At 33.6% G+C, this 13,982-nt stretch overlaps 1 protein-coding gene across 1 annotated transcript in view; it reads right to left on the reverse strand.

Annotated features, from left to right (window-relative positions):
- Positions 1-9,874, reverse strand: part of Hcn1 (hyperpolarization activated cyclic nucleotide gated potassium channel 1) — a 329,950-nt gene extending 320,076 nt beyond the window's left edge. Inside the window, exon 1 of the mRNA XM_033760857.1 lies at positions 9,455-9,874. Within this exon, the coding sequence (XP_033616748.1) occupies positions 9,455-9,859 (405 nt within the window). The 5' untranslated portion in view covers positions 9,860-9,874. The remainder of the gene's footprint in view (positions 1-9,454) is intronic.
- Positions 9,875-13,982: the final 4,108 nt, after the last annotated feature.

Here is a 13,982-nt window from a genome sequence, read left to right on the forward strand (position 1 = left end):
ACTCAGGGAAGGCCTTCCAGTTATCCACATCCAGAATTACACTAAACCAATCACTGACCAATTTAGTACCACACACCCTTAATCTCAGTATCACACACCTTAGATCCAGCCAGCTCTCAAAAGCCTCGCCTATGAGCACATGAGACTTTCTAGATATAAAGCCATATCTAGATATAAGTCATAACAGTGTCTCTGTACCATTTCCTGATATTTCATCACTCTTCTAGTTTGTACACAGGTGTTCTGTGTTCAAGACTAACCAAATGAACTGTTCCACTGAGATAATTACTCAATAATTAAAGTATCACAGTTTTGATAGCACTAGGGCAGCTAAAGCAGACTTCAAATTTAAATAAGAAATACATCATAAACTGTGTTTCCCGACAGTCATCCTCCAATGACAATGCCACCATTTGTGAGACGATGACATTACTTTCACTCTAATGGCACACAAGTCTAAAATAACAATAATCTTACTGTATATTGAGTCTGCACACAGAAAAAAAGAAAAGACTAAGACATTTACCCAGAAACATTAGAAAAATGGAATGTACCAAGTCCTAAGTTAGCCTGATTCATGTTTTGCGTCAATGTATGTCTCATAGCATTTATAATACTTTCATTATCTGAAAGGCCAGTAAACACAATGAAAATCCAATAGTAGAACTATGTTTTTGAAACTTTCACATTTTAAATCTAAAGAAAAATCTGTAGTAATAGCTTGTACTTCTACATATATTTTATGGGTTCACAGTTCAATGACATCATTTCATTTGAACCTCAAAACAATTATATGTGGAATAACTATTGTTATTTCTATTATTTTATGGAATTTTGTTACATTTTTTCATAAAATAAAAAGTATGGATTTTAGAATACAGTTATTAATCTATAGGAGAAATCCAAATGAGAGACAAATGAAATAGTCTTGGTCTAATATGGTGTTAAGATAAAAGGAAAGAGTGACAGAATTCAAACCAAATATAAACCAAAGCAGACTCCATATAATTTGGTTACTATTTTCTGAGGAGGATAAAAGAGGAGAAATCAAAACTACCTCTCAGACTTTTGACTTCACCAAATGGAAACAAGGGAGGAGAGGAGACTCGAAGGAAAAACTAACAAATGGAGTATAAAAGTATATAAAAAGAAAGAGTGCTTCAAATTAGGTAATATATTTTAATATTAAACTGAGATTACCATGTCAAAATAATTGTCATTATCATAGATCTGCTTCAGGGAACTGACCAAAGAACATTTATAAAATGAGGTCTCTTACTTTAAATACACATATATGCATTCCCACACACACTTTGTTAATTTTTCCCCAGTCAACCTGATTCAGCAGTTCACATGCAAATAGAGTTCATCAAATATCACATTGGAAAAAATACATTATATTTAAAATAATTTTTCTCATAATACAAAGGACTCTTTAGAGAAATAATTTAAAGTTTTTCACTTAACCTGAGAACAAAGTACAATAGAGAGAAGTAATTTTCGCATGTATGAATATCCATACCCATTTTTTCTACAAATATATAAATTATCCAAGCAATTCAGTGGTTTTAAGATAGCATAAAAGAATAATTTCAAAAAACATAGTTTTGGTATTTTAGAATGTAGAACCCTGAAGTAACATAACCAATAGAGGACACCTAGTGGTCTTTAGCAGAATATTTGCCTGCAGAAAATGTCAGGTCATTCACACACGTGTGAGAATATCAGCATTTGCAGACTTACTAATCTGAGAATAATGTCACCATAAATATAACATTTATCAGGCGCATAAGTTTAAACATGGCATGGTTTGTCTTATATGAGAAACCCAAAGTATAAAATAATTTAAAGGACAAATATAGGATGGATAATAGGAAACAGAAAGATTGACCTTTTGCACACAGAACAGGAAACTAAAAATGGAGGGAGGAATGTGGGAGGGAAAGTAAAAGGAATTAAAATGTGTTAAGTATGTTTTCCAGCTCCCCACAAAGAATGTAATCATCATTATGCACTGCAAACATGAAGTAATAAAAATAAAAGGTAAATTTTAAAACTTTTTAAAATTTTTGATAAAAAATAAAAAGTAAATAAAAGGCTCACATAGAGCTGAGAGGCAATAAATATATAATTAATAAAAATAAAAATAAATATTGCATGTATAAATATTATAGGTATTTATCAATTTAAATATTTCAAATCATTTCCATATACTTCACTTGAACTTCACAACTGGGCTATTATGTGTAGATATAAAAAGTCACTTCACATGATTCTGCCAAAACAAAAATGAAAAATGAAACAACAATGTGAATAAACACACACATACACTAATTTCCAGTATAGAATTCATTCCACATCCCAGAAAAGTCAAAATATCCAATGTAACTGACACTTAAATCATATAACACCACAAAATAGCCTCTGAAAATAGCCTCTGTTTTATTAATTGATACAAATACTACAAGGACAAGAGTTTATGGCAGATATAAAACTCATTTTAGCTATTAAAATTAAAAAGTATGTGGCTGGGGATTTAGCTCATTGGTTCTGCCTGCCTTGCAAGCATAAGGTACCGAGTATGTGAGATAATGAAAAGATGAAAATAAAGTGTTTGTACATGGGGAGGGGGGAAAGGGGGTGAAGGGAGGGCAGGGGCAAGGGGAAAATATGAGAATCAAGACTTGTCATGTAGAGGTACAAGATCCCAACAATGAATGTAACGTAGTGTATCCCTCAAATGTACCAATAAACTCAATTAAAGTTGAAAAAAAAAAAGAAATCACACAACAACAAATGTTGGCATGGTTGTGGGGAGAAAGAAACCCTTCTCCATTGTTGGTGACTGGCTGCATACCACTATGGTATGCACTATGGTTGCACCAGACTGGTGCAACCACTATGGAAGTCAATATGGAGATACCTTAAAGAACTAGGATTAGAGGTTCCATTTGACTCAGCCATCCCTCTGTTGGGTATCTTTCCAAAACAATTGAAAGAATCATATCACAGTGATATATGCACACCTATGTTTGTAGCAGCACAGTTTGTAATAGCTGAAACTTGGAAACAGCCCATCTGCCCATCAGTTGGAAACTGGATAAGGAAGATGTGGTTTTTCTATAAAATGGAATGCTACTCAGCCATAAAGAACAAGAAAGTAGATTTATTCATAGGTAAATGGGTACATTTTGAGGATATACTCCTAAGTGAAATAAATAAGTCACACATATGCAAATACCGAATAGTTTCTCTGGTGTGAAAAACTAAAATAGTGTTCAAGATCCTAATGGGACAATTAGCAATATGAAATAGGAAGAAAAGGACCAAAGGTGTAGGGACAGTGACAAGGATAGGGAAGGGGAATAAGGAAAAAGGAAAAAAATATGAGAAAATGTAAAACTGGAATTAAAGTATTTGAAGATGGAGAGGGGAGGAGAGGGTGAAGGGAGGGTGGGGACAAGGGGAAAAAATGAGAACTAAGACCTGGCATGTAAAGGTACAAGATCCCAGTAATGAATGTAACTGTACTGTCTACCTAGAATGTACCAATAAATTCAATTTAAAAAAAAAATCCTAGTCAAGAGTGGTAAAGTACATCTTTCATCCAGCATTCAGGAGAATCACAAGTTCAAGACAAATCTGCACAAATTGGCAAGACCACATCTAAAAATTGAAAATACAATTTAAAAACTGCAAGGGATGTAGTTCAGTGTGAAGGTCCTCAGTTAAACTGCCAGTACTGCAAAAATAAAAGTATCCTTTTTGACATCAACTATATGCAAAACAATGCAAGTGGTAAAGCTTTTTCTCCACTGGTACTATTAGCTCTATCCTACTCACTCTCCCAGTCTTCATCACTCTACAGCACTCATAACATGTAAATTTCCTGGCTAAAATGCTTCAAGGACACCATACTGAACACCAGTTCCAATCTACATTTCCAGTGTCACCCAAGAGAGCACAACTACTGTGCTACACTGTTTCCAGCACCTCGTCTTACTGTAATACATTCCTCTGCCTGGCCCATTGGCTCAGTTTGTTAATCAAGACTCAGCTCAAATCTCTTCGAAGGCCTCCTCTCATGCAAAACAAACTCATGCCACCACTTATCAAACCATCTGGGATCATTTGCTTATATGTCTGCTTTTCCTACAAAACTGTCACCTGCTTTGTATTCTCCTGTGTGGCACCTGGACATAAACACTACTCGATAAATTGTTGGGAGTAAAGAATATTTCTTTAAAATTCTTGAATAGAAAGAGAACACAGAAGACTACCATGTATTTAGTGGACAGGTGCTCTCTAATTATCTATAGAGTTTAAAATCCTGTACTAATATGGAAGGAAGTTCAAGGACAAAACTAACATTGACTCTTTTCTACAAATGTTTATGTGTTACAAAAGGAAAGAAACATACATACAACTCAGTATCATAAACAAATGCATGCAAAGTAGACTTTTTCATTGTAAAGGTACTGTCTATGACAGCTGAGTTCATCCACATAGAATACTTTCTGGAGATGTTATTGAGTCTGATTTTTAAAAGAAGTTCTAGGAAAAAAAAATCAGCATTCAAAATCTAAAATTAACACACAAAAAAAAATTATAGAAGCAGAAAGACTCATTTTCACAAACATCATTGCAAAATTTAAAAGTCAAACAGAAAGAGTTGTTGGTGCAAATGTTCAGTGACAATAGTAAGAGGGGGAGCAGGGTGCTGCAGAACCCTGAAGGGATAGAAGAGAGACAAAGTGGATCTGACAGGCATTGGGGAGCTCTCTAAATTCTAGTCCAAGACAGGCCTAGGAAAACGCTGCTGCTTGTTTATGGTATAACTTAGAGTTTTTTCTTTTTTCTAAAAGATAAAAGTAGTTAAATAATTATCGATAGGCAACTTATGGCAAGAGTTGTTTCCTAATAAAAATCAATAAAAATGCTAAAATTAATGAAAGACAGAAAATAAAGTGTGTGTTAGCTTCCTATGTGTTAACTTGCCTCATTAGTTTCTGTTGTTAAACATAATTTGTAAATAACCCTATCACTCGATCACCATAAATATCTAACATCAATTGCTAAAAGAGCAGTGTAATGTTCAAGGCACATTATTCATCTGAAATTCCTATAGACGTAAGAACAGCAAAACCACAGTCTCTCCTTCCTGACTCAAAATGTATATATTAGTTAATTATAATATGTCTAAAATCTGCACAGAAATATTGAGGAGACAAGAAATAAGAAATCAAAAGTAATATTTGATGTTTATATAAGAGGTGGTCGCAACATGATTTTTTTTTTTTGGTACTGGGGATCAAACTCGGGACCTTGAACTTGTGAAGCAGGCGGTAATGAATTTTCAAATTTAAAAAAATATTAAAAGAAACACTGCTATTCATCCCCCTCAAAATATTCCCTTCACGTCAAACCTACTTAGCGCATTGCTCTTGCTCCTTTCTGAAGCAGTTGTCAAAGCCCTCTTTCTGTTTCTTTTCAAAGTGTGATTCAGAAACTACAGTGAATGTTACTCCTGCCTGATGGAAAGACAGGCTTGTAAAAGCACTAGTGCATCCTCATCCATCTTATCCGCCGGACTTTGCACCACTTAAGTTCTGGCTCTTCCCCCAAAGTCAGAATGACCATGACATCAAGGCAGCCATGAAAGTGCAACTAAAGACATTCAGGAAAGACAGCTTCCAAAACTGCTTTCTAAAGGGGCAAGAAAGATGGGACAAAAAAAAGTATTTAAAGAGAGGGGGAGTATTTTGAGAGACATTAATGGTAATATATATTTTATTATAATAATTTTTAATATTTGCCATATTTTAATCATACTTCATATACTATAAAACCATAGTTACTACACAGTTGTGCATTTTGTCACATTTTTACATTATCCATGAAAAATCAATAATTGATTTATAACATCAAATGCTACAAACAGAAAATCATTACATAGAGGTATGTCCATTTTGAATTCATATTCTCTAAAAATTTCAAGGATTCTCTCTTTCACAGTGACTGAGGTCAGCAGCCATGACGTGTGAGGGTCCTAGAACTCTTCACTTTTGCAAACCGAATAATTTCCTATTTACTAAACTCTTAATCTACTCTTTATCTCTTCAGTGGCTTGTGATTGTCACAAATTCTTAATACTATTCCATTTAATTTCCAAGGATTTCTTCACCATACGTCTCTTTTAGGAGGATCATAGAGAATTGATTCCTCTTGTGATAAGTTACAAAATTGTTGGCTGAGATCATTGTCACTACTTGAAATACAACAATAATAAAAGTAACAACACTGAATCAAGACAATTAATTTTTAAACTAAAGCACAAGAATAGGAAAAACTTCAATTTTATAGAAACTATTAGATAACGAAGTTTCTGTGCTGATTTATCTCCACTGCCTCAGATTTTCACTTCACCTGGCAATATATGTAGTTTCAGTCAAGTAGCAAAGAGCTCTATTTTTTTACCCTAAAGCCATTTATCTTTTAATTGGCTCATGAGAAAAACTTCCCTGTGACATTCAAGCATTATGGCATTTCATAAATTAGTTTTCTAAATCAGCTGTTTCCTCCTATATGAGCCACTTCACTTAACTTTGTAATAATATAACAGAGGGGTTAAATATCAAACTTTCTATACTACATAATATTTATCTGGCTTCGGGGCTTCTTGTTTTTCAGTTAAATTAATTCAGACCAGATTTTAAAAAACAAAACAAAACAATAATTGCTGAAGATGGAAGCAGCTCCCCATACAAGGCAGCCACTTTCCCTGAGAATGATTCATTTAGAACAGTAGCAGCTTCCAGACTTCACACATTACTTCCCCAAATTTGCTGAATTTAGCACTAGCCAGCTTGGTACTAAAACACTCAGAACTCAAAGACATGTGGGTGAATGCATATCTTTCTCTGAAGCCCAATTCCCAAAGCTCACAGAGCCACCTCTTCTGATTTATCGGTTGTATTTCTACTTGTAAACACATCCTGGTGGTATTTAAAACATCAGGTAGAGATTTGTCAGTTTGGGAACAATTCAAGTTTCTTTCTGATTATGGTTTGAATCATGTGGGTGGAATAATGAATTTGTATTAAATTTGAATCATGAATGTGTTTCTTTCCTGTTTAACAGTATTACTAACAGGCATTAAATAACCATGATATAAGATATTATATGAGTTATATCACATAATCAAAAAACATTCTTCACTTAAATGAGCTTATGGTTCATTCATTACTAAGGTCATTTATTTATAAAAAGATCTTGCCCACTCACAACTCTGTCCTGAATGCATTTGGTTATCAGGTGTCTCTAAGTGTTTATTAAACTGCATTTTGCACTGATTATGGCAGTAAGCTGATGCTCCTGAATGGTATCTTTAAAACGTTGTCTTGTTACACACATCTAGGTGCCTGTGACCCCCGCCAGGAACAAAGGACATTCAGAGTTAAGGGATGTCCTCGTCTACAACCACATGGCCTGCATTTTATCTGATGGGAAGCCATCTGTTCATCCTGCTGCCATTCTCATGGGTAACTGGGTTAAAACCACAAAACATTAAAAATAGTCACATTGCCTACTGTATTTTTAATTGACTGGGTATTTATATCAGTGATGGTTCTCTCACAGACAACTTGTTACAATTTTTGACCTTGTTTTAAGGGGTCCCTATTCAAAACTGCATGGATCACAATTTTAGTAAAGTTCTCTACAATTTCTTATATAATCTATGGTGAAATGTTAAGATACTGATAATAAAAGGAATACATGCTAGAGTGAAAACCTTTATAATTTTGCAAGTTAAGAACACTAAATCTTGAGTCATGCTTAGAATCCCAGCTCCAAACCTTACTAGGTCTGTATCTGGACAAGTTAATCTTAGTCTGTTTAATTATCCTTACCTGTATAGTGATGACAATAATTGTGCCTACCTCAATGGGTTGCTAGGGAGATTCAGTGAGCAGCTAAACCATAAAGAATCAATTACTTGACAAATAATGCACCCTTGATAAATATTAGCTACTATTATCAGTTATGTTGGTTTGATATTAATCTCAAACTGGTAAAAAAGTTTCAAAATTTGATCATTTATTCCATTGTAGATGCAATGTGCTATATAGAGAAATATTGCAAGATGAATCCAATTTCTCAAACATACTTCATTTGATTTTAAATGCATTCCATACTTATATTTTAAGAATAATCCGTTTTTATGCTTTTTCTTCCTTGTATTATGCAGTGTTTCATTATTGCACATCATTTTCTGAAATCCTGTGAACCAAAATGTCATTGACAAGCACACACAAAACACTGCTACGGCCACACAGAAAGCAAACAGAACTTCCATTTATGACTTGTTTAAAGGCATAATTTATCTTAAATTGCTAAAAAGCTTTCTGTAGGGAGTAGAAGAACAATTCACAGCAAGTACACTGCTTTCATTAGTGCTGGTTTAAGCACTGTGCAGGCCTTTTGACTCTCATTTTTATGCAGAAAATAAAATTCAGGTTATAATTAATGCAAAAAGGTAGACTTAAAAAAAGAGTCAAAAAGGTTAAGGTATAGACTTTGGAATTAGGGACATAAATGCATTTGCTTGATAATGGCATATTTAACTCATACCATTGAAAACTCTAGTTGGCTGAATTCTTTTCAATGCAACCGGTAACCTGAGAATAGCAGGTGCCCCACTCAGCAAAACAGAGGCCTGACTGACCAAATTCACATTAGTTATTCATTGTATTATTTGTGTTCTCTATGTAGTAATTTTCTTCCTGGATAAGCTGATTTAAGTATTATGAAATGAACTAATGGGAAAAACTGTAATCAGTTAACTCTTGGCAGGGTATAAAAGTGAGCAACCACATTATGCTAATAATCACAATGTATTATGGACAAACATAAATTTACTGGAATTTAATATTATAGAAAACATATACCACACTACCTTTTAGAGCTAGAGATTACCTAAATTAAAAATCAGACCCTATACATCTTTGTCAAATATGATACTTGATGTATTCATACTAGATAAAAAGAATCCTCCAAAGGAAAACAGTTGTATTGATTAGGAAAAATTATATTAATTAAAACGGACTTGCTTAAAATATACTAAATTAATTTAAGACTTGCTTTGAAATCATTGGTTTTCTTCAGTCTGTTGAAATCTAGTATTTGATCATTTCTTTTGGAGATACAAATACATCACTTATGCACCAAAAAGTGTACTCAAAGAAAGCTTTTTAGGGGCCGGGGATTTAGCTCAGCGGTTCGGTGGCCTGCCTTGCAAGCACAAGGACCCGAGTTCAATCCCTGGTACCAAAAAAAGAAAGAAAGAAAGAAAGCTTTTCACTCAAATTTAATATAACTTATTAAACATGGCACATTCATATTCATACAGGCATAATAAAATACTGGCTCTAAGAAACAAAAAGATGTGACTTACCTCTTCCCACTGATGTATATATCTAATTAATCTTGAAAGTCGTAGTAAGCGCAAGAGACTGAGAATTTTTGTAAACCTCACAATGCGAAGTGCCCTGGCTGTCTTGTAAACTTCTGAGTCCATTCCTTTTTCTACAATAAGAAAGATATAATCCACTGGAATTGATGAGATGAAGTCAACCACAAACCAACTTTTTAAATAGTTCATCTTGATCACTTTAGGGTCCAGGATGATTTCAGAACTGTCTTCATTGACAGTCCCAGTCCTAAAATTCATGATCAGGTCCAATAAGAAAACGGTATCTGATGCCACATTGAAAATAATCCATGGTGTTGTGGTTTGCTCTGTAAAGAATGTGATTCCAACTGGTATGATGACCAGATTTCCAACCATCATTATCAGCATTATTAAGTCCCAGTAAAACCTACAAAAAATTAAAAAAAGATTTTAAGATGTTGCAAATAACCATTCCATTCTCCTCCCAAACAAAACAAAAATTATTTCTGATTTATGGTTGAATATGTGAATTAAACAACAGCACAATTGTTTAAATGTAATTCCTTCAGTGGCTCCATTCAATTCTAAGTAAAACTAATATATTCCTAAATCAAAGTATTACACTTACAGAATTCTACAAATAATTTGCTAAAATATACTATACAAATAAAACTCAGAAATATATCACCATTGATTTAAGAAAGAGACAAAAGCAAACTCCTTATATAGTTAAAGCAAAATATAGATGGACACAAGGAAGAAATAAAAGACTAGGAAGATCAATTCCAAAAAATTGCCTTTGGAAAGGCATTTTAGAGGAGTTTTAAGATGACCTATATTTTAATTTACCAATCACAGATTAGAAAAATTGTCATAGGTATTCTAAAAATGATAGTGTTACAAATTTATCTTTAAGAGTACAGATTAGGTCCACCATGGATTCTAACATGGCTCATAGATTTACAGTATTCAAAATATTTGTGTTTTATTCCTTTTGCTTGAAATAAAACTAATTTTAGCCTGATGGTGTAAATAAGTGAACAGACTCTACTTTGGATTTAAAGCTAGAATCATCCAAAATTTAAATTTATCACTACTTCATTGAACAACTACTTTAAATATACTTCACTGTTTTTTCAAAATAATTCCTTGGTTAAAATTTCTGATTTAATTTTGAACATGTCTATCATTACTAACAACATTTGAAAACATTCTTATCTTCACTTTAAGTAGGAAGAAACCAGGAACTTTTGTTTCAAGTGTATGCAGCTTAAATTTATCAAATATGACTATAATATTATTTTCATAAGGGTTATTTCAAAATCTGACTCTGTCATTTGACTATTTATAATTGTTACAGTAAATATGTACTTGTAAAAGAAAAAATTAATCATTAACACTACTGCATAGTCATGAAATAGCATTTGGACATATGTTTACTTTATCCTAATTATGGGTATTCTCTTCTGCCTTTTTTAATTTTTGGTACTGGGATCAAACTCAGGACTTTGCTCTCGGCAGGCAGGCATGGCACCACTGAGCTAAATGCCCGGACCCAGCATTTTTGTTGTATAAAAACTACAACTTCAAAATTGAAATTTCTATTAACCAAGAAATGTTTGTTTTATATAAATTCCCAGACTATGAGCTACACTTTGGTAAGGGTTATATTTGCATGCACCTTTTAAATTATTATTATTCATAATTATTAATGACTCCTGGTAGTACAAGAAATAGCTATAAAAAGTTTTCTCTCCCTTTGTCTCTAGCCCCAAAATTATGCAAATGTTTGTCATTTTGAAGTTATCGCCAACACACCTGTTAAAATCTAATTGTACATTTATAAACATATATACAATTATTCATGTCAGTCATACATCATGCACCAACAATTAGAAAAAAAAGACATTTTTTCAGTTTTCCCCCCTCTTCTTAATGGAAATGCATATGTCATTTAATAGAGGACAGAGATGTTTAAGAGAAGCAATGCTGTAATAGCTATTTCACAAACAAATGACATCACTGAGCTCTAAGATGAAATTCCACAGATTCTGTCATCAGTGTCTTCCGGCAGCTTCTCTCTCTGCTCTCACCCAAAGCTGCTGATCCCCTGGATGCCAAGCATAGCCCTTTCTTCTTCTATTCCACACAAGCTACTTGGGCAGCAGTTTGTAATATAAGAGTTTGTCTCCATTCCATTCCTGTCTTCTAAGTTTCCAGACCCTCATAATCAGCAGCCTATTAAATCTGTCTCCCTTTATATCGCATACTCACCTCAAACAGCATTCCTAACCTCAAATTCATAATCTTTTGTACCACTGGTATTCTTCATGTGCCCCATTTCTAGGAGAAAGAAGCAACTCTGCATGTACTTTACAAGGCAGAAACTGTGGAACCATCCTAAATAACTTTTGTCCATAAACCAACTCAATCCCATATCCAATCAATTATTAAAACTGCTTGGTTCTAATACCGAAAAAGAAAAATAGTTTACAGCATTGCATGGCATCCTCTTAATATCTGCAACATTTATGTTTTGTGAATTAGTTAAAAATAAAACAGGTCAGGGATTTAGCTCAGTGGCTCCGCCATCTGCCTCTCAAGGGCAAGGACCAGAGTTTGATCCCCAGTACCAAATAAATAAATAGATAAATTTAAAAATCATACCTATGTTGCAGTACCCATACAATAAAGAATTCATTAATATTTAAGTTTAAAATATATTGTATTCCTTCATTTGCACTTTTCAATTCACAGTGAAGTTATCCTTATTCAGAAACCTTTACTAGCTGTTTAATTTGGAGAAATTATATAAATCCTCTAATCCTAAATTTTTTATCTGTGAAATTAAGATTATTAAAGAATCAACTATATAGGGTGTGTGAATTTAAAGGATTAAAAGATAACAATTGTAAATCACAGGGTCTGTGACACACAATGCTGGTGGTATAGTCATTATCCATGTACCCTACCTAACTTAGCAAAAGAAATCCAGTTTCATAGGGAGCAGCCAAGGTTCAATGCAAATTATAGACATCAGTGTATTTCTATCATGAAGATTTGAAACTTTAAAAAAAAAACTAATATTCTGTTTTTCTTAGTCAGTAGAGATGAAAAATAAAGTCCCATCCATTCTTTATTATAGCAATAATGTTACCACACCATAGCTTTTTATTAGCAGCCCCAAAGCCATCTGACATCTCAGTATCCATATGAAAATGCTCCATTAATCCTTATAATTTTCTTTTAACGTATCACTGATTCTATTTTACAGGCATAAACATAGATCTGGTGATAGACTTAGATAATATAATACTGTCTTTGGCTAACACATACAAATTCCCTAGGTAGCCACAGAAAATGCAGTTATTGTCTATTCTACAAATGTGATATAACCTTTGTTTTTTAAGCAATATATGTGTTCTTGCAAACTGACCTCATGAGACTGTCTTACACCAACACCCATGAATTTCTCTCTGACTCTGCTCAGAAAAATTTCTATTGGATACTCAGGGCTCTGCTTTTCCTTTATTCTCAGTTTCTCTATGTCACAGATTTTATTCCCAAACTCTCTTTCCTATCCATCTTGTCTTTCCAATTTCACTGTTATTTCTCTGGTTCACACAGTGAAAATTCTGCATGCATCTTCTGTCTGTTTTTTGTGGTCAGTTCTATCCACTAGTCCCAAAGCAAGCTACCTAACAAATAATTTTTCAGAGGAAAAGTCATCAATGATTCTCTCAGTTACAACAAAAATAACAATCCTGTAATCCACGATATGGCTTACTCCTCCTCCCTTCCCAGACTCTCCTTTGTGCAATTTATGATGAGCACCCTAAATCCCAGGCAAGTGTCCTTGGTCATGCTCTGTCATCATGCATATCTCTGTACACATACAGGAAATAACATCATTTCCATTCTATCTGTCCTTACATCTCTCAGCATTCAACCAATCCTTCAAATTCCATTCTGGTGATGAGGTTCTTAGTTTTGTTCTTAATAGATTATGTTTTAGAGCAATTTGGGTTCACAGAGAAATTTAGCAGAGAGTACAAAGTTTTTTCATAAACCTCTATCCTGCAACATGCATGGCCAATCCCATTGGCAGCATAACCCACCACACATAAGCATTTGTTACAAACAATTAGCCTGCACTGGCTGTCATTATCACTCAGAGTCCATACTCTATGGTAAGGCTCATTGTTGCTATTATACATGGGTTTAGATAGATTTATAGTGACGTGTAATACAAGAGTAGTTTCCCTGTCCTAAAAATCCTCTGTATTCTGCCTAGCCATCTCTCCCTTTCCCCCATCTCTGAGGTCTCTGACAACCTCAAACATATATTTTCAGTACACTTCCAATTTTATTTGTGTATTGCTACTATTTGTCTTTGCTTGCTCCATTATTACTGAACTTAAATTCTTTGAAGTATAAAATTATATCTTATCTAGATTCTGTTGTAATGTACAAAGTGAACGTAACATAGTAAATGCCATATATATATATATATATATATATATATATATAT

Source organism: Fukomys damarensis, unplaced genomic scaffold (genome assembly GCF_012274545.1).
Source record: "Fukomys damarensis isolate Sample0158 unplaced genomic scaffold, DMR_v1.0_HiC HiC_scaffold_1, whole genome shotgun sequence".
In the NCBI taxonomy this organism is placed as follows: domain Eukaryota; kingdom Metazoa; phylum Chordata; class Mammalia; order Rodentia; family Bathyergidae; genus Fukomys; species Fukomys damarensis.